This window comes from Aethalodelphis obliquidens, unplaced genomic scaffold (genome assembly GCF_003676395.1).
Source record: "Aethalodelphis obliquidens isolate GAN/ISIS:26980383/991018 unplaced genomic scaffold, ASM367639v1 scaffold25, whole genome shotgun sequence".
NCBI classification, from domain to species: domain Eukaryota; kingdom Metazoa; phylum Chordata; class Mammalia; order Artiodactyla; family Delphinidae; genus Aethalodelphis; species Aethalodelphis obliquidens.
In genome coordinates, this window is record NW_020837969.1 from 11391496 (window position 1) to 11414426 (window position 22931).

The 22931-nt window shown below is 47.8% G+C and overlaps 1 protein-coding gene across 5 annotated transcripts in view; it reads left to right on the forward strand.

Annotated features, from left to right (window-relative positions):
* ERICH1 (glutamate rich 1) overlaps positions 1-22931 on the forward strand; it is a 113084-nt gene that overhangs the window by 21086 nt on the left and 69067 nt on the right. For all 5 annotated transcript variants that reach the window (XR_003436209.1, XR_003436210.1, XM_027122565.1 and 2 more), the window contains exons 3-5: positions 1253-1387; positions 17064-17540; positions 20130-20324. Coding sequence is in view for 3 of the 5 variants with exons in the window: in XM_027122565.1 (XP_026978366.1) it covers positions 1253-1387; positions 17064-17540; positions 20130-20324 (807 nt within the window). In the remaining 2 variants the exon portion in view is untranslated. The remainder of the gene's footprint in view (positions 1-1252; positions 1388-17063; positions 17541-20129; positions 20325-22931) is intronic.

The window sequence follows — 22931 nt, forward strand, 5'->3', positions numbered from 1 at the left end:
AGTATTCTGTGAAAAATGGTCAAATGTTGATGTCACCCAACAGGGGATGGTCTGCCTGGAAGCACATCCCTGCTCTGCCCTTGATCCTGGCGGTAACGTCCCTGCTCTGCCCTTGATCCTGGCAGTAACGACACAGTCGTTAATCAACTGGATGGATCAGATTAACATAAGAACTACATTCTTGCCCCTTAGCTTCACAAAAGTGAAGTATATTGATGGCAGAAGAATTTGAAAATGTTCCAAAGCTTTCACAATTTAAATGTCTCTCAACCACACGTTCTATGTGCATTAGTGATTTTGCTCAGTCCTTTTCGTTGTTTTTAAAGTAAAATATTCATTTTTCTGAGAAAGACTAATGGGGATATCCACTTGTGTTGGATAAAGGTTACTTTGCCATATCTTGAATGAGAACATGAAGATTAGAGCGTCGATCCTGCCCAGTGTTGAGAGCATGGCAGCAGCACCGGAAGCTGCCTCTCCGGACGGTGCAGCTCAGCAGGTCCACTTCCAGGAATTTGTTTGGAGGAACCCTGTGGTCAGTGGTGCAAAGTTATGTACAGCCAGGATGGTCATAGCAGGTGCTTGTAATAGTGCAAATTTAGAATCAACCTCCATATGCAAAATTTAGGACAGTGGTTAAATTATAGTTAAATTTGCCAATGACATGGACTATCATGTAGCCTTTGAGAGTATGTAAGCTTAAATGTATCTTAATATTTTATCATATTCACTTTTGAATGATATTATACATATAATATATACGTGTATAATGATGCGTGATCCCATTAAGGCGTGTGTGTGTCTGTGTGTGGCGTGATCCCATTAAGACGTGTGTGTGTCTGTGTGTGGGTGTGAACAGACACACACACTGCATACATGTTGTTAGCATATAGAGAGAAAAAGGTCCAGAAGGTTATGCACCAAAATGTTGAGATTCATGTTGTGGTCATGAGGGGTGTGTTACATGGAGTCTTTTTATTTTCTGCTTCTTATTCATGAATTAGTTATGTTTTTATACCATATTATAAAACCCCAGAAGTTTACATAATAAGTAACTTAATGTGAATTTAAATAATCATAGCTCACCCCTTGTCCCTGTCTGGGTGTAGAGCTTAGTGGCTCTGCTGGCAAAATGCTTGGCTGACTGACATCAGTATTTACGGCTCTGGCTACCCATCTTCAGTGAAAGTGGCTGGAGAAGCTGCTCGGCAAGTAGACGTCTGATGGCATCTGTCCCTGCTTCTTCCTGCAGGTGGTGACACTCAGGTCCAGCCTGCGCGACGGCTCTACACCGTGGGCCTGCCTCCTGAGGGGTGGGTCCCCCCTCCGCCGGAGGCCCCCAGCTGCTCGAGTCCTGAGAGCTCCTCCAGCGGCGAAGACATAGGAGGTAAGACCGCTGACAGCCTTTGGGGTCTTCCAGGGTCGTGACTCCATCTGAACTTTAACGGGGCTGAGCGTCTCACTGCTGTGTGGTCTGCAGTCGTCAGAGATGCCTGTAAGATCCACAGCAGGAAAAGCTCAGGCTGGGAGGAGACTTAAGGCTGGAATGTGATCGCAGCCCCATTTGTTAGCAAGTTAGGGGAAGTCTGGCGTTAATACATCCAAATGTGAAAGTGCTTCTCTTGTTAAGTAGGACTTTTTTTTCTTGATTTTCCAATTTTTTCAAAATTTCTGAGATTGTATATTAACTTTGTAATGATGAAATAACTTATGTTGCATCTCTTGTGGAAAATTGAATGATGATATTTGCTTTTGCTGTTGGATGTTTTGTGAGTGAAGGAAGATCAAGGGTCAGGTGCTCTGGTGGCGGTGCAGAGGCTGCACGTTACATTCTTACTGTAAAAAGTCAAATGGTAGTTTTTTCCCCTTTTAATTCATCATTTCGGAACTTCCTTAAGAGGAATTTGGAATTTTCCCCAGTTGATTTTTAACAAGTAAAAACTAAGAAACTCTGTACCGTAAACCTTAACTTGAATATCAAGAAAATATGATTTTCTAGTGGATTGATCTCTCTGACTTCCTAATTAAAGCGTCAGAAACCATAAAACCAAAAATGGGATCGCTAAGCAGTAATATAGTCATCTATTCAAGCCCTGTTGAAAATCTTTGGAATATAATTATTGGATAAATTATTTCATTCAAAAATTAAGCTATGTTCTTATAAAGATAAATTACTTTGGTGACATACTCCGTTGTGTACTTAACATATTCAATGAAAAAATGCGGACTCATTCCGGGGCTGTTGCCCACAGTGAGCTCTGCTGCCCATGCCTCCCGGGCGGGTCTTTGGGCAGCATCCCAGCCGAGAACCTTCTGGGTGCCCTTGACTGAATGCATTGCCGAGCTAGAGGGACGTCCTTCCAGGAGATGGGAAAGCATCTCAGCAGCTGGACACACGTCCCTGTGGTAGTCACTCTTCCTGGCCCTCAAGTCCCAGTGCCACCGCCTCCAGGAAGGCATGGGGGTGGCCTGGTGCCGCTCTGCTCTAGCAGGTGAGCAGTGGTCAGGGCGAAGCAGAGAGATGGGGAGTCGGTGCCTAGGACACATCCCTCTAATTACCATGGTAACCTGCACATCCCCGGCGACTTTCATTGTACCTTTGGCTCCAGCAGATCCCAGGTTACATTTCTGCAGTTGCTTCTTGGCAGGCCATCCTGTTCATGTCCCTCTTTCTGTCCTCTGGTTCCCAGGAGCACACAGGTTCCAAGGACCTTCTCCCAGAGGCTGTGGTCAAGGAAGGTGTGGTGCGCCACCATCTCCCTCAAAGGAGAGACTGGACTGGGAAGGAAGGTTGGGATCTCCTTGCAGGACATTAGCTCCATCCCTGAGGTCACAGGGTGACATGTCCACCTTGCTCTGACATTCTGACTCCAGCTTCTGCCCTGACCCCACACCTGAACCCCACTGCTGCCCCAGCCCCATGTGTGTCTGTCCCACAGCAGGCGGGCCTGGGCTCCTCGATGACCTCCTGGTGGCCACATGGCTCTCCCCCGCTGGGGACAGGTCTCAGCTTTAAGAAGTGGTCCTTTCTCTCAAGAGGCCCTGTGAGCTCAGTTCCATAAGTCAACATCACTGAAAACGTTGACCCAGGTTTTCAGAAGAGCTTTGAATAACTCCTTCATGCACTTCTGGCTGGGAAGTTGATATCTTTCTATCTTGAACACTTGTAACTCATCTCCAATGTTTCAGTTCACTTTTCTTACTGTTTCTCTAATATTTTTCCCCTTTGTGAACCCGTTTGACAAGGTGGGCCGCTTCAGGGGTCTGAAGTGAGAAAGTGGAAGGAAGTGTTAATACTGTTTAAAATGAGAGATCTGGGCTTCTCTGGTGACGCGGTGGTTAAGAATCCACCTGCCAATGCAGGGGACACGGGTTCGAGCCCTGGCCTGGGAAGATCCCACATGCCGCAGGGCATCTAAGCCCGGGCACCACAACTACTGAACCTGCGCTCTAGAGCCCACGAGCCACAACTACCGAGCCTGCGCGCATAGAGCCCATGCTCCGCAACAAGAGAAGCCACTGCAATGAGAAGCCACGCACCACAACTAGAGAAAGCCCGTGCACAGCAACAAAGACTCAACGCAGAAATCAATCTTAATCAATCAATCTGCCAAAAAGTTTTTAAAAAATAAAATGAGAGACCCTTCAGAGAGGCGTGAGAGGCCACCGTGCTCAGCCGGGAGGCATGTATCGGGGGTTGTTAGGGCTCGATAGGGGGCTGGGACAGGAAGAGGGACGCCTGAGCCGGGACTGGCAGGGCGTGAGGCGTGCAGACCCACAAGGCTGAGAGCGGGAGGGCTCCACAGTCTTATTGGTGGCACTGAAAGCAAAGAGAGCATGAGGACTGGAGTCGGAAAAGAAGGAAAAGTCCAGAGGTGACTGTGTCCACTGTTGATGGCCATTTGAATGCCCAGCACCAATAAACCAGTTCAGTAGTGACTCCTCAAGAAGTTGGGAAGGAAGAGGCTTCCCGGTCGGCTGCCCCGTCTGTGGCCGCCGAGTCCTGCGTCCCCTCCCTCGGCCCGTGCGGGGCGGCAGGTCTGGTGGCACCCAAGGCTGACCCCTCCTCACCTCAGGGCCTGGTCCGGTCGCCCCGCCCGGTACCGCTCTCAGTGGGTGTCGTGCCTGGGCAGGGAGACTGGGGCTGATGGTGCACGGCACCCTTCCAGGTGGTCTCGGTTCTCACCCGCTGCAGGTGATGGTGACAAGAGCTGGGTCCCGGCTGAAGGAGGGTGCTGGCTGCCCACCTCCCCTCTGCCTCGGCTCCCCTGACATGGACTGAGAGCAGGAGTGACTTTTTTTGGGGGGGATAAATTTGAATTCATAATTTTTTTTTAATTTATTTTTGGCCACGTTGGGTCTTCGTTGCTGCACACAGGCTTTCTCTAGCTGCGGTGAGCGGGAGCTGCTCTTCCTTGGGGTGCGCGAGCTCTATGCGCGCAGGCTCAGTAGTTGTGGCACACGAGCTTAGTTGCTCCGCGGCGTGTGGGGTCTTCCCGGACCAGGGCTCGAACCCATGTCCCCTGCATTGGCAGGCGGATTCTTAACCACTGCGCCACCAGGGAAGCCCAGGAGTAACATTTTTAAAGGCTGTGAAAATCCTTTGTGAACTCTGCCGCTGTGCAAATCTAAACTGTTGTTGCAAGCATTGTCTCACGTGCTCCAATTACAAAGAAATTCGCATTTCATGAGGTGTCTCTTCTGATTTTGATGTTGACAGCTTCCACCTGGGTCTGCAGGGGCTCCTTCCCAGGCACACCGGGGTCTTCACACCTGCCGCCTGCCCATGGCGCTGCTTGGTCTGTCCGGGACCCTGTGCAGGGCTGACAGTCCTGTGGACGCTCCTCTGTGTGAGCTCCTGGTGACAGCACCGTGTGGGGACTGGTGCCATCGACTCACAGGTTGACAAACTTGTCTTCTTCATACTTACACTGGACTGAGAACCCACATTGAGAACTGGGTGCAATTCTGCATTTCCCTGTTAAGACTGGTTTTCTTTTGATGTGAAACTTTTATTCCTATAACTGATGTGTTTTAACTGTAACTGAAATTACTCTTTCCATTTCTCTTGTGAATGTCTGGTCTTCTCCAGCAAGTCCCCCCTTTAACCTCTGTGGACCTTCAGTGCTTTCCTGTCCCTTCCAGTAGGAATGGTCTGTACTTAGCCAGCCTCCTGGTCTATCGATTTTGTAACAAAATTTGTCCTTCACATTTGCATCTCTATGGCTCATTTACCATTTTCACGGGCTTCCTTCTGCCCCTTCACCTTTATTAGCTGAACCAAGAATTCAGCCTTTCAACAGAGAGCAGTAAGCCACCCACGTCCCTTTAGAAACAGAATTGTGACTATGGTCTCAGCATTTCAGCGTTGGCTCTGGCAGTGAGCCTTCAGCAGCGCGGCCCCATGTCTTGCATGCGCATTGTTGAGAATGTAGGTGATCTTCGCGAGTGACAGGTCAGGTGCACTTACCTGGTTTGAAACCTGCTTTTCACAGCCACCACTTTCTACACCATCATCTTCTCCTCTTTTCCTTAATTAAGTATTCTTGCTAGCTGTCCTTCTCTGGCTCCCCTTTCCAGCTTTCAGTGTCTCATCTCTTATCAGCAGGCGCTTGTCCTTGGAGCCGGACCCCGTGCGGCCAAAGGTGCGTCCCTCCTCTGCGGGCACGTGCATGCTGCCGTCATAGCAGCTTTGCAGAGGTCCTTTTTTCATAATGAAAAGGCAGGAGTTCCTGCCTGCCACTGCCAGCAGGTGAAGTTCTGGAACCTCTACACAGAAACTTTACATTTACACATTTTACACAGAAATAAGAACCTCAGTTTGTTTTATAAACTAAAAAACAGGCCAGCCTCTAGGAAAGAGGGCCTTTTCTTCTCTGTTACTCCAAACTTTTTTTTTTTTTTAAAAGAAGAATATTTTGTTTTTCTTGACCACAGAAACACTTATTATAGAAAAGTCAAGCATTACAGAAAACGCACAGGAAGTAACACATCACCTAAGGCCACCAGGCTGAGACCCTCAGAAAACATCTTTTGAAACCTCTCCCCTGTGCATGTTGTATATGCATGCGCAGATTTTATAAAAGTTGTACCATATCATATGATGCATTATAAACCACTTTCCACACTTAATGTATTATGGAGGTTTTTTCACATTTCAGTGCATATAGATATATCATTTTTTAAAAGTAGCTGAAATCTATTTTATGAAAGCAACTTGTTTATAACTAGGCTCCCCTCCCCTGCACTGAAAGACACCTAGAACTTTGCCTGGTGCTCGATAAGCACTTTGCACATGAACATCATTGAACATACATGGTACATACATGCAGTAGTCTGATTCCTTCCTGAATATAAACTCTTAGAAGTGGAAATACTAAGCGTAAGAGTCCATGTGTTTCTAAATTTGAAGACATAATAACAAACTGTCTTTCAGAAGGCTGTTCCAGTTCTCATCCCTGAAGGCAGCCTAAGGAGATCCCCTCTCTTCCATCGCCTGGACATTTTCAGTCTTTTAAATTTTAGCTAATTGTTTGGACAACATATATCTTACATTTTCATGTGAGAAAACTGTGTGTTAGGGAAATTCTTTCTAAGCCTAAGAGCCTAAATGACAGGTTTGACTGTGAAGAAATTTAAACTTTCTTTATGGCAAAGGGCACTATAAATAAGGTTCAGAGCAAAGGACAGAATAGGAGATGATCTTTGCACATTCCACAATAGATGAAAGTTAGCTTCCTTACCATATAACAAGATATTACAAATCAATAAGAAAAGAAAAGATCACCCCAGTAGAATGAGCAGAACAGATGGCGACACCCAGAGGGATAAGTAATACTCACAAGCACCCTTGTATGGCTCCTGTTTATATATATATATATATATATATATATATATTTTTTTTTTTTTTTTTTTTGGCGGTACGCGGGCCTCTCACTGTTGCAGCCTCTCCCGTTGCGGAGCACAGGCTCCGGACGCGCAGGCTCAGCGGCCATGGCTCATGGGCCCAGCCGCTCCGCGGCACGTGTGATCTTCCTGGACCGGGACACGAACCCCTGTCCCCTGCATCGGCAGGCGGACTCTCAACCACTGCACCACCAGGGAAGCCCCTTTATATTTTTATATGAAATGTTTGACCCATCTGAGATATATTTTGTTAGAACAAGGTGTAGATCCATTTTTTTAAAAATAGATTTTCCTTTTTAAATCCTGCACTTTTTCTTCAGTTACCTGTTACTTTTCCTTGATGGTTTCGAAGCCATGTATGTGATGGACCATGTTCCACATCCACGGCTCTCTTCCCGGCTTCTGCTCACCCGTCTTCCCCGACCTGCATTCCTCAGCGGCTGCCCCGCTGGCTCGTGGGCTGGATGGGCCTTCACCATGGGGGCTTCCTCGTGCCTCTTTGCAGGCCGTTGGGTAGATGCAGCGTCCATCCCTGTCAGCAGGACGGCTGGGGATCCCTGCCCTCATCTGCACCTTCCCTGGGGCCACATGGGCATTGCAGAGCCACGCAGAGCTGAAGGGCCATTCCAGGAGTCACGGGGCGCCCACGGAGGGGGCACTGCACCTGGGTCGGAGAAACCCGACCCATCTGGTTTCTTTCTTCTTTTTCCAGAAGAGCTTCTTAGTCGTGAATGAGTGATTCCCACGTTTACCGATCTGTACATCGATCCGTTATTCGTGTCTTATACAGCTACTTACATTTCTTTGTGACCTTTTCCAGTATTGCTCTCTGGACTTCATGACGGCGCCACTGTTTGGTTTTTTTGGCTATCATAACATACTTTATGAACTTTTTGCAGACAGCCAAGTTTGATGAGGGCTGAGACTCTGTAATTAGGTCATCTCCGCGTTTCAGGAGCCACCTCCACAGAGTTCCCCGACCTGCATGTGCTGGGCTCCCCTGGTAAACGTCATCACCAAGAGGGCTCCCATGCCCTAGAAAGTGAACACCTGGGCAGAGTCTGGAATGCACGGCTTTCTTCTCCTTCCGCTGCCACAGCCCCACGCCACCTGTGAGGGTGCCCGGCCTCCTCCACACTCTGCCCTTTGCTCCTTCAGCTGCCGCTCCAAGAGGGTACAGTTAGGCCAGAATTCACTCCTTGAAGTCACTTCCTCCCGTCCCCGTCCCCGTCCCAGGGCCTCCAGGGCTGTGGGCTCGAGACTCAGCACCGTCTCGGGGTGCTCTGACCCAGGCGCCACCCTGGACCTGAGAATACTGGCCGGCTCCACAGTCCAGGGATGCACTGCGGGCTGGTCCCGCTGCACTGTCAGAGCTGTGTGTCAGCTCTTCCCAATGTCCTTGTTATCCTTGTGAGAACACGGGGGAAGCCTGGTCAGATGCCTGGTCACTTACCTCGCTGCTGGCTGGTCGTCTGCTTTCCTCTTCCCTGGGCTGCGTCCCTGCAACAAAGTACACTCAACACCTGAAGCATTTAATAATTGCACACACCCGGAACTACTTCCTCTCTTTGTGCCTTTTCCAGAATTTATGTCTGTATTGAAGATACCTGCCTTTTTATAACTGAGTATAGCGTATCTATGATGTTATACGTTACTTTAGTTGTTGTAACAGTTATGTTCATTGCTTGCTGGGTGCCAGCAATCTGGCATCTGTTTTTGGATCTGTGGTTTCAGTGACTGAGTGGTGCCCCTGTCCCTCCGGGTGTCTTTCTTTTTTTTTTTTTTTTTGCGATACGCAGGCCTCTCACTGCTGTGGCCTCTCCCGTTGCAGAGCACAGGCTCCGGACGCGCAGGCTCAGCGGCCATGGCTCACGGGCCCAGCCACTCCGCGGCATGTGGGATCTTCCCGGACCGGGGCACGAACCCTCGTCCCCTGCATCGGCAAGCGGACTCTCAACCACTGCGCTTGCTGTCTGGGCTGTTTCCCTGTTTTTTCTTGCTGGGATCTTGTTTTGGATCTTCCTCTGCAGATGTCTTCCTTTTCCAGATTTCCTATGAAATCTGACTTGCCTTTGGTTTTAATTCCTTCGCTAAGGTCTGTGGCGCAATTCCCCGGCGCGTCACCGTCACCGCGGTGTCTCACTCTCAGGGTCCTCGTGGCCCCGCCTCTTCGGTGACTTTCTCGCTTACAACTGCCCGCTCCAATGCTGTTTATAACGGGAAGTGAGACCTCCCCATCTGTCTGGCTCTCATCAGAGGGTGCAGTGGGGCACTGGCGGGGCGGCGAGTCAGTTTGGGACACTAAGCCCCTCTGCCTGGTGCCTCTGCCTCTGTCAGGGCTCATTCAGGCTCGTCGCGTCGCTCTGGATCTCCTCCTGTGACCTCTGCCCCTGCCTGCTAAAGTAGCCCAGGGGTTCCCGTCTGCTCCTTCCATTCATGTTCTTGCGAGTCGGTCCTGCTGGGGCCCAGCTCTGTGCTGGTCGGTGCGTGGGCTCCCATTCGCTGACCTCACACATGTCGCCTGTGTCTGTCTAAGACCTGCCACACTTGCTGTCACCCCCTTTGTTGATCTGCTCCCCCCTCCAGCCAGCCAGGCAGGGTAGGGTCGGGTAAGGCTCCGGCTTCCTTCTAGCCTTTGCCCCCTGCTCGGTCCCTCCAGTGTGGGGACCTCTCCTCCATCCACATCCTTCCCTCTGCACGTCCTTTCTTGGCCTCCCTTACCCCGCCCCCCACCACGACACAGAAGTGCCCCCTCCCTTTGCCTTCCATCCAGTATCTGGTTATTTCTGTAACTTTCTTGCTCTTGCATCCTCACCTCCAGCCCCTGGGGGACGGAGCTCCGACTTGGCAGGTGGCAGAGTGAGAGTGAAGGGCCCTGGGTTTGCAGCCCCACTGTTGACTGTGGGTGCCGTCTTCCTTACTTCCCTGAGCCTCAGTTTCCTTGGCCACCTGATGGGGTAATAATCCTGCACTAGCACACCACACGCTTGCTGTGCCAATTAGATTGGGTTTGTGCAAAGCTTGTTCAAGCGTGAGCACTGCCAGCTCACTGCCAGTTGCAGGGTACAAAATCAGTTTACAAAGATCAGTTTCATTTCTTTACACTAACAATGAACTATCAGAAATTAGGAAAACAGCCCAATTTACAATTGCATCAAAAAGAATAAAATTCCTAGGTAGGAATAAATTTAATGGAGGTGAAAGGTCTATACATGAAAACTATAAGACATTGATGAAGGAAATTGACAATGACAAATGTAAATAAATGGAAAGATATTTCATGCTCGTAGATTGGAAGAATTACTATTGTTAAAATGTCCATACTACCCAAAGCAATCTACAGATTCAGTGCAATCCCTATCAAAATTCCAAGGGAATTTCTCACAGAAATGGAACAAATAATCTTAAAATTTGTATGGAACCACAAAAGACCCTGAATAGCCAAAGCAATCTTGAGAAAGAAGAACAAAGCTAGAGGTAACATGCTTTCTGACCTCAAACTATATTACAAAGCTGCAGTAATCAGAACAGTGTGATATTGGCATAAAAACATACACGTAGACCAATGGAACAGAACAGAGAGCCCAGAAATAAACCCACACATATATGGTCAATTAATTTACAACAAAGGAGCCAAGACTGTACAATGGGGAAAGGACAGTTTCTTCAATAAATGGTGTTGGGAAAACTGGACAGCCACATGCAAAAGAATGAAACTAGAACCCTGTCTCGCACCATACACAAAAACTAACTCAAAATAAATTTAAGACCTGAATGTAAGAACTGAAACCATAAAACTCCTAGAAGAAAACATAAGTGGTAAGCTCCTTGACATCAGTCTTGGCAGTGACTTCTAGGATTTGACACCATCTGTATCCTAAAATAATGAGGTAGCATAAGAATCTTGCGAATTCTGAATGTAAATTCCATTGCATTTTCACAGCCAGTCAGATTCTTAATCTCAAGGTAATCAGAGCCAAACAGGAGACTACTTACAACAAAAGCATCCGGTGTGAAGTAGCAATTGGTCATGGTAGAGCCAGAGTGATGGATCTCCTCTGTGTCCAGAGGCTGACCTTGTGAAGGTGACCTTACACCCTGCTCCCTGCTTTGTCCTGGGCCGTAGAAGCCATTGGCTGCATGTGAGACTTGGCTTAACTCATTGACAGCCCAAGGAACTCCCTGTTAGTAAAAAGTCAAGAGACCCAGACTTCCTACCTAAGTTCACCCTAATCTATCTGACTGGGAGAGAGAAAGCCTGACTATGAGAGTCCTTTCTGGTTGTATGAATACCGAGGAGTGACTCTGATGATCAGCAGATTTAAACGCACCACGTGTAGCCATACTTCAGTCTCCAAAGGACAGTTGATTCATATTTGTGGAAACGATAAATAAGCAGCTTTTGCTCTTGACTTCCAGAGCACATGGGTTCTGTCCCCTGATTGCACCGTCTCTTTCTGCACTGTGGCTGGATCTGATATAACGAGCTCTTTGTTTGAACCTTGTGTGTCAGACATTGGAGGAACAACCGTGATGATAACACAACCCTTACTGCTGTAGAGCTTAGAGGTTAGGGAGTGGAATAAAGTCAGTAACAGACTTTGTCATTCAGTACTAAGTGTTACTAGCGATAGAGACCAAGCGCCATAGGAGCACAGCGGATGGAGAAACTAACCTTGGGAAGTCTTATAAAGCACTTGAGATTTGAACTGGTAAGAAAAGGTTGGCTCATAAACAAGAGGAACGATTTAATTTTCGACAGAGAATGAAGAATCATGAAAAGGTCTGGTATGTTTGGGGTAGAAAATGTTATAAAGGGTCAAATTTATCATTTTTCCATATCTTTATAAATTATGTTACATTACTCGGAGTTCTGCATGTAACCCAGCCAAACAGCTACGTTCTTTTTAAAAGCAACTGACAAGGGATTAATCTCCAAAATATACAAGTAGCTCATGCAGCTCAATATCAGAAAAACAAACAACCCAATCCAAAAATGGGCAGAAGACCTAAATAGGCATTTCTCCAAAGAAGACATGCAAATTGCCGACAAACACATGAAAAGCTGCTCAACATCACTAGTTATTAGAGAAATGCACATCAAAGCTACAATGAGTTATCACCTCACACCAGTTAGAATGGGCATCATCAGAAAATCTACAAACAACAAATGCTGGAGGGGGTGTGGAGAAAAGGGAACGCTTTTGCACTGTTGGTGGGAATGTAAATTGACACAGCCACTGTGGAGAACAGTATGGAGGTTCCTTAAAAAACTAAAAACAGAACTACACATACAACCCAGCAATCCCACTCCTGGGCACATACCCTGAGAAAACCATCATTCAAAGAGTCATGTACCACAGTGTTCACTGCAGCTCTATATATACTATAGCCAGGCATGGAAGCAACCTAAGTGTCCATCGACAGATGAATGGATAAAGAAGATGTGACACATATATACAATGGAATATGACTCAGCCATAAAAAGAAATGAAATTGAGTTATTTGTAGTGAGGATGGACATAGAGTCTGTCATACGGAGTAAAGCAAGTCAGAGAAAAACAAATACCGTATGCTAACACATATATGTGGAATCTAAAAAAAAAAATGGTTCTGATGAACCTAGGGGCAGGACAGGAATAAAGGCGCAGATGTAGAGAATGGACTTGAGGACATGGGGAGGGGGAAGGGGAAGCTGGGACGAAGTGAGAGTGGCATGGACATATATACACTACCAAATGTAAAATAGATAGGTAGTGGGAAGCAGCCGCATAGCACAGGGAGATCAGCTCGGTGCTTTGTGTCCACCTAGAAGGGTGGGATAGGGAGGGTGGGAGGGAGACGCAAGAGGGAAGAGATATGGGAATATATGTATATGTATAGCTGATTCACTTTGTTATACAACAGAAACTAACACAACATTGTAAAGCAATTATACTCCCATAAAGATGTTAAAAAAAAATTATGTTCAATTATGTGTAGCCATTGCCCAGTGATCTATAGGTTATGCTGGAAATGTTAAAAGAAGAAAATTAACAGATCTTTGTATCGATTGTAATGCCTACATATCATATCTAGGTATTAACATGCATTACTGTTTTTCAAAAGAAATATTGAACCGTGTCTGTGTGAATTAACTGGATATTCTCCACGCTAAGTCGCATCAAGATGTTGTACTTAGGAAACAGACACGAAGATGTCTCCTTTGGGGAAAAGGCCTCTAAGCACCGGCTGCCGAGGTAGATGTGAGCCCATGTCGGGTAGCACACAATTAGGGTGGTGAAGTCCTCCTGCAGTAACCGCTGTCCCTCATCTGTGAGAAAACGAGAGACTCAAGCAACAAATACGTAGCGTCGAAAGGGCATTGAGTGATGAGTATTTCTTCAGATCAAGTAATTAGTCCTGTCAGTTACCACGAACAAGACGCGGAAAGAGCAGGGTGGCCGTGTGACTTCTGGCCCCGGGAGCCGGATGTCCCCAGCCATTGCCTCTTGCACGAGCCCGTGGTGAGCGTCCCGGACGGTGCCGTGCTGTCCAGAAGCAGAAGGACTCCCCCACCTCCGGGAGCGTGAGCCCTGGGAGTGATGCAGGGGCATGAGCTGAGGTGGAGACTCGGGTGCCACGTCTGCTGACCCCAGGGCAGCATGGGCGCCCCTGCTTCGGCCTCTGCGGAGCCCTCATTACAGGGAGGCCCAGGGACAGCGAGGCTCCCTGCTGCTCTGGGGCTGCAGTTCCAGTGTCCGGTGGGGTCCTTGGGGTTGGTGCTCTCTGCCAAACTTGGCGCTCGCCAGCGTTACCTTGCGACCCTGGTTGCCGTGCGGGTGAGCGTCCTCCTTGCCGCACTCGCGTCCTGCTTCTGTGTCTGCAGGCTCCCATGCAGCCTGTCTGTAGGGCCTGGGGGCCTTTTGGACTTACAGTGGTGCCGTCTGTAGCTGGCGTCCCCGTGAGGTCTGACACTTTCCCTCCTCTTGTTGCATCGCCAGGGCCTCCGGCAGGGAAGCAGCAGGGTGAGGGCTCCACGTGCAGTGTCCCTGCGGGATTTTCTCACCTTGTATCGCATTTCGCATTTCCCTTACATTTCTAGTTTGCTACACGTTTTCATGATTTGTTGGTGTTAATATTGATTGAATACTTTATATCACTACAATAAAACGGTTAATATTTTGTTTAGAAGTTTTGTATTGCTCTTTAGGAGAGGGGTTGGCCTGCAACCTTCCCGTCTTTCAGTGTCCTCATCAGGTTTTGAAAGAACTGTGTTGTCCTCACAAAGCGTGTGGTCACCGTCACTGTGTCTATTCTCCAGAAATGTTTTGTATGTTGGGCGTTTGTTTCTTCCTTAAATGTTCCTTAGAAGTCAGGTGAATCCACCTAGGCCTGAAGTTCTTTTGTGGGATTATTTTTAACTAAAGATTCAATTTTGTAATAGATATAGGACTATTAAGATTTTCCGTTTCTTCATGTGTCCAGTTTGGTATGTTGTACTTTTCTCAGAATCCTCCATTTCATACAAACTATGTAATGTATTTGCATAGAGTTGTCCACAGAGCCATCTTATTGGTCCTTTTGCGCCTACAGGATGTATGTTAACACACGCCTTCACCCCACGCTGGCCTTTATGTGTCCTCTGCTCGTCCCGTCCAGTCTTGCACTGTTCGTCTGTTTTCTTTCTTCACAGTGCCAGTGCTGGTTGCTGTCTCTCTGTTGGGTTTTCTTTTCTCTTCCTTTATTTTGTGCTCCTCTGATTGTTATTTCTTTCCTTCTGCTTTCCTCAGGTATAAGTTGCTGTTGTTTTTCCAGCTTCTTTCTTACTTATATGATTGATTTTTAGCCTTTTTTCTTTCCTGACATATTTAAGATTATAAATTCACCTTTAAGTAGAATTTAGTGACATCCCATGTTTTGAGTTGTCATAATTTCATCAAGTTTAAAATAATAATTTTTCCTTATTATGAAAACAGTATCTGCTCAATGTCCTACAGTTGGAAATCAGAAAAATACAATGAAAAAAAAAAAACCTACAGTCACAGCACCCAGAAACCACAGTTAACCCCACAGGTCTGGCATCTGGACCTTCAGTATCTCAGTATGTATTAAGTTTTCCTCTTAAGAAGTGTGCACACACACTTATATGAAAAAGTATGATACTCTTATGTTTTACACCCTTCTTTGCCACCTCCTCCTTCTCAAATTCCTGTTTTATAGTCTTTTAGAGTAGCAGGCTGATAGCATAATCATCCTCACAGGGCAGCATGCGTGCTGTGCTCTCACCACTTGCAAAGAGAGATGAACCGGAGGATGACATCAGTAATTGGCTCGGCTGGAAGGGCCTGGAGAACGGAGATATCGGGGAATAAATGAGAGCAGCTCTCCGGATGCCACTCTTGGTGGACAGTAAGGATGCCCCCAGATGACTGCACGCTGCTCCCCAGATGGCTTTACTGTGACTTGATAAAGCATCCTATGCATGACTGTTTTTCCAAATCAACAAAGGCAAGAATAGACCCCAATGAGGAGAAATGTAATTTTTTCTTTTTTTAAACTGAATCTGGAAAATTTTTTAAATTCCATAAGCAGTGGTCATTTTTCAAACATTAATATTTTACAAGACCAGCTCAAGGGCCAGCTATTCAGAGATACTCATGAATCAGGTGTCTGTCAGCGACACTAAGCAGGTCTCTAAAATCAGTTAATATCAACTTTCAAATGAAATAGGAAAATGCTGTGTTCAATCATCCACTGGTGATTGAGAAAAGAGAGAAAATGTACCAAGTATGGGACTGTATGACAGTGTCACGTCGTGGTTTTATGAGGAGTAATTTGGGCTTCATGCCAAGTTGCAGGCAGCACCAGGTCTCCTGGTTGTCACGTGTATCAAGAGAAAACCGAGGACTCTCATTCCAGAGTCAGGAGAGGACGCTCCCCGTATCCAGAGGCAGTGTCTGGTTTGATGATGACGCGAAGCTGCAGGGGAGGGGGCCTTCCGTGTCACACAGGCCGGGGTGGGGTGGGTGGACGCTTGTTTAAATGCGCAGGTGGGAGTTTGGCTGCATAAATAGACTCAGAGCCCAGAACGAGAGAAGAAGCCCCCTCCACGGATCAGAGGGTGTGACCAGCGGGTTCCGAGTCTCAGGCCCCTCATCACAGGAAACACAGTGCAAGGACCACGCGGCATCTTCTGTCTGACGTCAGCGGCAGATCAAAGCCTTAGAGTGCAAATTACAGGGAGAGGGATCTTCATTCCACGTAGTGACGCACAGTGTCTCAGAAGTCTCACGCATGGTGTTTGATTTCTCACCATAACCTGTGGTGGGCCTAAGGAGAACCTGTGAGAAGTGAGGGTTGTTGAGAAGAAGCGTCTGAGCGTTGATGGCAGCACCGCCGTCCTTGGTTGGCTGGGACGGAGCAGGTGGGCGCGTGTGGGCAGCAGCGGGTGTGCTGGGCGTGCACCGGGCATGTGCTGAGCATGTGACAGGCATGCACTGCCACGAGGGTGCGGGGATGGGGTGGACGGGGCAGGATTGGCATGCAGGTCGTCCCTCTCAGGCCCCACGTCCACCGCAGGCCTTACCACCCCACGTCCACTCCAGACCTTGTCTGTTGCGTGGCAGTGACTGCCACATCTCGACCATGTCACTTACCTGCCGAGAGCCCAGACGTCATCTTCATTCATATGGGACCCATTGCTGATTCGGATGGGCAGGTCGTCACTGCTTGCTTCTCATCCTCACACACAAGTAACTCTTTAGAAGGTGCTAAAGGACACTTTAAAAAACATGAGAATTCATGTTTCTCTCCCCAAGACCACAGGCATGAAATTTTACTCTCGATCAAACTGCAACAACTCTTACATCCTTAAAATCATACCATATGTCATGATTGTAACAATGTTGAGTAAATACACATACACACACATACGCGTACACGTACATACACCTTTTTTGGAAGAACAAGTAGGTTATTAATTTACTTCATGGTAAATCCCAGTATCCTCAACAGTGTACTTTGTTGGTATAAAGTTAAGAATCACTGAAGTAAATATTTTAAATTCCTTTTCTACTAAAATTACAAGATCCTAATGGAAAATTTATCTAGCCTAGTAAGTTTGTTATGGTTCCATTTTACAGAAAATTGTTATATTTGAATTTTTGTTTTTATAGATCAGGATCTTCAGGCTCAACCAAAGAGAAGAAGAATTAGAAAGCATAATTCAAAGAAAAAATTTAAAAATCCCAGTAACATCCCTCTAGAACAAGCAGAATTAGAGAAACAGCAGAGTATTTTGCAAGAAAAATTGCAGCCACACAGCCACAGCCACACAGATGGCCCCACAATAAGCAAAAATAAAAAAAGGAAACTGAAAAAGAAAGAGCAAATTAAAAGGAAGAAAGCAGCTGGCTTACTAACAGGAGTCTCTGGCATCAACTTCATGTACCAGCCTGAGGAGACCAGCAGTGAGCAGGGCGACGTGAGAGTGAGTGATGGAGAGGACGGCGCAGACGGGGAGGGAGGGGGCCCGGATGCCGAGGAGGAAGGAGCCACAGACGCCGGGAAGGAAGACGTTAAAAGTACCAATGAAAAGGCAGATGATATCCTGAACTTTTTGAAGTCAACACAAGAAATTTATTTTTATGATGGTATGTTTCTTCCTGTTGTTCTTTTGAATAATGGCATCTACTTTGGAAAATTAAGCAAATGTAAAATATTTAAATGTTTAAAATATAAAACATTAAAAATATTCAGTATTCAAAATAAGTCATTAGTTTTGAGGCAAAAATCCAAATATTTAAATTCATCCCACCAAAGATCTGGGCTGGCCCCCTGCTCTAGGCTCACCAGGGGAAACAGCCCGCCCATTAGAGGTGTGGGTCCAAACGAGGGTGGTCTCATCATCCTCATTTCTCTAAGATCCAATTTCAGAATATGGTGCTATTCTCAGCTCTATGTTTAAAGAAAAGATAAATCCAGGTTGGAGACTTTGATGAATTCTTGCTCATTTTCATCGGCTAGTAGAGACGTGAAGGAAGCACAGCTCTCTCTCTCTCGGACACACGTTGATTTGCTTCCCCAATGTGTGGCTTAGTGATTTGAGATTTTTCAGTAAGCATATTGGACCACTATTTGTACTGATATAGGAGCTGAGGTTTATCCTGGGATTTATTCTGACGGGTGATAATCCCTCACCTTTGTGTGGAGCCTAACAGACAGCAGCCCTGAGGGTCAGGAAGGAGCAGGTGCTGGCTCGGTGCCAAGAACAGAAGTGCTGGGATAACTGCCACCATTCTGATCCGTCCCTGGGAGATTCAGGGGATGTGGTGGGCTTAGTGCATCGAACCTCCAGCATGACCAAGATGGAGAAATACTGCCTATGTGATAACTGGAGGGGTAAGGGATGGACTTAAACAGTGATGCGAAAACACCATGATTAACGGGTCCATTTTAACCAAGATTGACCCTTTTCCTCTTTTGCTTGTTTATCCACATTTTGTCTTAAGTTGAAAACATCCTTAACGAATATCCACATGAGACTAATAGGAGGACGTGGCGGAGACACTGCAGAACAGAAGTAGGCTTCAGAGAGATCTCAGTAGATTATCCATTCTCTGTGTGAGGGAGTAGCTTGTGGCAGACAGCCCTCCTGCCAAGGAGGACTGAAGTTTAAAGTGTACTTGGAGTTTTAAGAGCTGCTGAGGAAAAGCCCTTGTGACAAATCCCAGAGGAGGTGAACCACAGGCCGGGTGAGCCAGAATGCTGCTGCCCTCCTTCCCTCAAGGTGTCTGCCAGTTTGGACAGGGGCTTGGGCAAGGGTCCAGGGGAAGGGGCAGTGCAGCCTGGAGAGCAGGCAAACCAGCAGAGCCCCAGTGGTCTCACAGGTCTGGGGGGGAAAGTGGAGGGCCCAGGGTCAGCCAGCTCTGTAAGAAAGGAGGGTCAGAGACCAGAGCAAAGCTCTGCTTGTCCCCCCTCAAAACCTTGGCCAAGCCCTGAACTGTGGGATGGGAGGAGGGCAACCAGGCAGACCTCTTCCACATGGCAGGGCGGCCTTTGTGGCGTCCTGAGGGACCAAGCAGGCAGGGCTAACCTGACCCTCCAGCGCAGCACGCAGGCCACGCGCTCAGGTGCAGGTGGACAACTGCCGGCCAGACGTGCAGCCACCCTGTGGTCAGTTCAGTCGCCTGCCCCTTCTCTGTCTGCCGAGCAGAGGCAAGGGGGGACCCTCTCTGGAGGAAAATGTCGTTAGCCAAGACCCTGCAATTTTCATGTTCATTCAAAAGAGTGTGTCAGACACAGCAAGAGACCGGACCATACGACCGAAACCATGAGGAAAAGAGCAGCAGAAAGAGGCCAGGGGGTGGAGACGCTGATGTTACCAGACAAGGGACTTAAAATAGCTATGATCTAGATGTCCAAGAAGTAGGAGAAGATGGAGAAAAAAGGTGAAAAGCGGAGACTTTCACCAGATAATTTGAATCTATTAGGATAATCAAACGGAAATTCTAGACCTGAGAAATATAATAACAAATTAAGGACTCAAAGACGAGTTCAGACAGCAGATTAGATTCAGCATAAAAGAGAATTAGTAACTGCAAGGCAGGCTGAAGGAAGTATCCAGAGTGAAGGAGGGAGAGGAAAGGATGGAAAACACAGAAGGAGCATAACAGCCACATGGGCCCGAAGGAGCCTCAGCCATGGGACTGGGGCACAAGGGACGTGTAAGAGGTGGCAGCTGGGAGTTTTTCAAAGTTGACAAAGACCATGAAGTCACAGATTCTAGGCATCCTGTGAACACCAACCAGGATAGTGCAGAAATGGCCTCATCATGATGTAGGCCTGCCGCCGGCCAGCAGTGGGGACAGCGCTGTGCTCATGGGGCAGCCTCCTTGGCTTCCTTGAAGCATCCCAACCGCCCAGCAGCTTCATGCTGTTTGTAGATGCGTGACACCATCGGAGGGCTTGGTTTCGTGTGTTTCCCCTGCTGCGTGCGTGGATTCCGGTACATGGAACACTCAGAGCTGCTTTACGAGATCAGTGCCCGTAACACACCACCTTTCCACTGTGGTTCAACAGTTGTATTTTGTGGTTTGCTTCTCAAAGTTCTGTTCTGATTGTCTCTCAAACACATCGTTCTAAATAGAAATATACGTTTGAGGCTTTCTTTAGGAAGTGAGAGCTTATCTTCAGTTTGTAAGAGTAAAAATGCATTTCTGAGTGACCCTGTCTTTGTTTAGGTGTCTCCAAGGATTCGGACTCGGCTGTCTTCATGGAGACCAGTGGAGAGCTATTTAAATATCTTGAAACTCACAGCATGCCCTCCTCAGATGTGTTCATTCTGGATCACATGAAAACGCTGTTACTTTTGCAAGATACTGAAAGATTGAAGAGTGCCCTGGAAGTGTTCCCAGAACATTGCAGGATGCCACCCGGTATGTACTGTGCACTTTATCCATTGTGCTGCTTTAGACACTTGTCTAGGGTTTGCCTCTGAAAAACTTACTCTCTAGCAAAGCAGTCCTGAATCAGAAAATATAAGGATGCACATATGGCTTGAGGAATAGATTCCCACAGAGGAATATGCCTCTTGCATCTCTCTTGCTGTAAAAATATCTCTCATGATATATGCAGATATGCGTGTACAATCTAATTCTCCAGACTTGTGAGCTCCACTCTTAGGACCAAATCCTTATTAGTTTAAATGGAAATGAAAGAGTTCATTTCTTTTTCCCTTTTCCTTTTCCTCTGCTAGATTTGGAGAAGGTACATTTTTTCTGTCCTCCAAATGTCTTGGTCTGCCTTCCTGGACCCTACAGTAAAAAGGGAGTTGAACTATACGATGATTTCTCTTTTGTTACTTCCTCAACCTTTGTTGGGTGCCCATTTCATGCAAACTGTAGAGTGCTGGGCCGACTGTGCTTGTGTCTTCACAATGCCATGGGTGGGGCTTCACACTGGCAGCTTGAAGTCCCACCGGGCCACGGTGGGAATACTCCGGCCGCAGAAATCTGTAAACACTGAGTATCAGACGATCAGGACTTTTTGGAGAGCACCTGCACAGCATGGAGCAGAACTCCGTGCCAGACCCAAGACAGGCACTGGACAAACTTAGTTGAGTGAATGGAGGTGATTCTGCAGATTACCTTGGGGCAGTAATCTCAAAATGAGTACAGTGCATGGTTTTTCTCCTTGGAAACCTCATAGTATAGCTAAAGAGTCAAGACTGACATGTTTAAAAAGCCACGTATCACATTTCGTCACATGAAATAACAGTAAAGCCAGCAGTAAAGCAATACGGCACCAGTATAATTAGCAAGTGGCTGGCGGGAGTTGACGAGACCCCTGCGCATTGGGGTCGCCAGGAGGACTTGCCTCCCCCGTACGTCCAGTAGTGATGTGTTAGGGGGCCTCATCTGCCCTGCCTGTGCGGCCCTGGTCCCGCCACGGGTCTTCAGGGGAGAGCGCCCTGCCCTTCGGGGCTTACGTTCTAGTGGGGGATGGAGGAAGCCAGACCGAGAAGTCAGTGAGGTGTGCTTCGTACAGCTGAGCCCACGGAGAAGACATGGCGGGGGCGGGGTCTTGTGGGGAGGGGAGCGAGGGGTCAGAAGCGGGTGGGAGAGGAGCCGGGGACCGGGTCATTTCGGGCCCTGGAGGTTGTGCTGAGTTCGTTGGCCTTTATTCTGGGCGACGTGGGGCCACTGGAAGGCCAGCCTGTTGGGTCTGACTGCACTTAGCAAGATCTCTCCGGCCATCACGTTCAGACTAGAGAAGGGGTCGGGGACAGCGGGGGCTTCGGTCATACTCCCAGGCGCAGTCAGATTTGTGTCGGCTGTGAAGGTGGACTCAGTAGGGTTTGCCGACTGACTGGACGTGGGCGTCTGTGACCCAAAGCCCTGCACGAAGCCTGCAGCGCATCATGAGGCAGGAGAGGCAGCCACAGGAGCAGGTGGGGTGTTGAGCTGGGCCGGCTGGAGGTTCCTGTCGGACGTCCAGGTGTGGGGACTTAGGCCTGGGAGAGCCACTGCCAGTCACCCTCACAGAGCAGCCTGGGGTCCGGGGGGACAGAGGCTTTGTCAGAGCAGGACCAGAGATGGGGTGAAGGTGGTGCCTTCGGGGGGGTTGCCGCGAGGAGTAGGACCAGAGGTGGTATGGGAGGAGTGAGAGCCGGTGGGCTGCCAGTGGGAGCAGCTCCGGGAAGGGAGACCCTCAGGCAGGGGAGCAAGTGCTGGCAGAGCCCTGCTCCTGCCGGGGGCGCCGCAGGGCCACTCGGGACCCCCAACCCCGTGATCCAGTGTTTGCTCCTTTCCTTACTGCTGGTTGTTGGGCCTGCTGTATTCAGTATTTAAAAATGTACATTTCCGGGCTTCCCTGGTGGCGCAGTGGTTGAGAGTCCGCCTGCCGATGCAGGGGACACGGGTTCGTGCCCCAGTCTGGGAAGATCCCACATGCCGCGGAGCGGCTGGGCCCGTGAGCCATGGCCGTTGAGCCTGCGCATCTGGAGCCTGTGCTACACAACGGGAGAGGCCACAACAGTGAGAGGCCCGCGTACCGCAAAAAAATAATAATAATAATAATTTACATTTCCGTAAGAAATGTAAAAAGATCTACATTTCCATAATTTACATTTTCAGATTGCAAAAAGCCAATTTTATTAAGTTAAACTAATATGAAGTTTTTATGAGAGATGAAAATATATCATTTACAATTCAGTGGAGTTCCTCACACTGAAGATGTTCTTCACGCGTGGCTCTGAGATGCATCAGGAGAGTTTGGAACAGGGATTGGGGATTGAATGGAAATGCTTCTCTTGCTTCTTACATTGAAACCATTGGACAGGTTTTGCCTACAAGCACCTTAAGTAGTTGGTGGAACTAAAATTTATGCATGAAGCACTTTTCTGTGAAAATGGATTCCTTTTTAGTGCATGTAGGATGTGCAGTCAAAGTTTTTCTATGTTGAGCTACTTGGTAAAATGAAATCTTACAAATGGTGAAGCTTTATTTTCAAATATTGGTTCTGTCTAATTCAGATTTAGCATT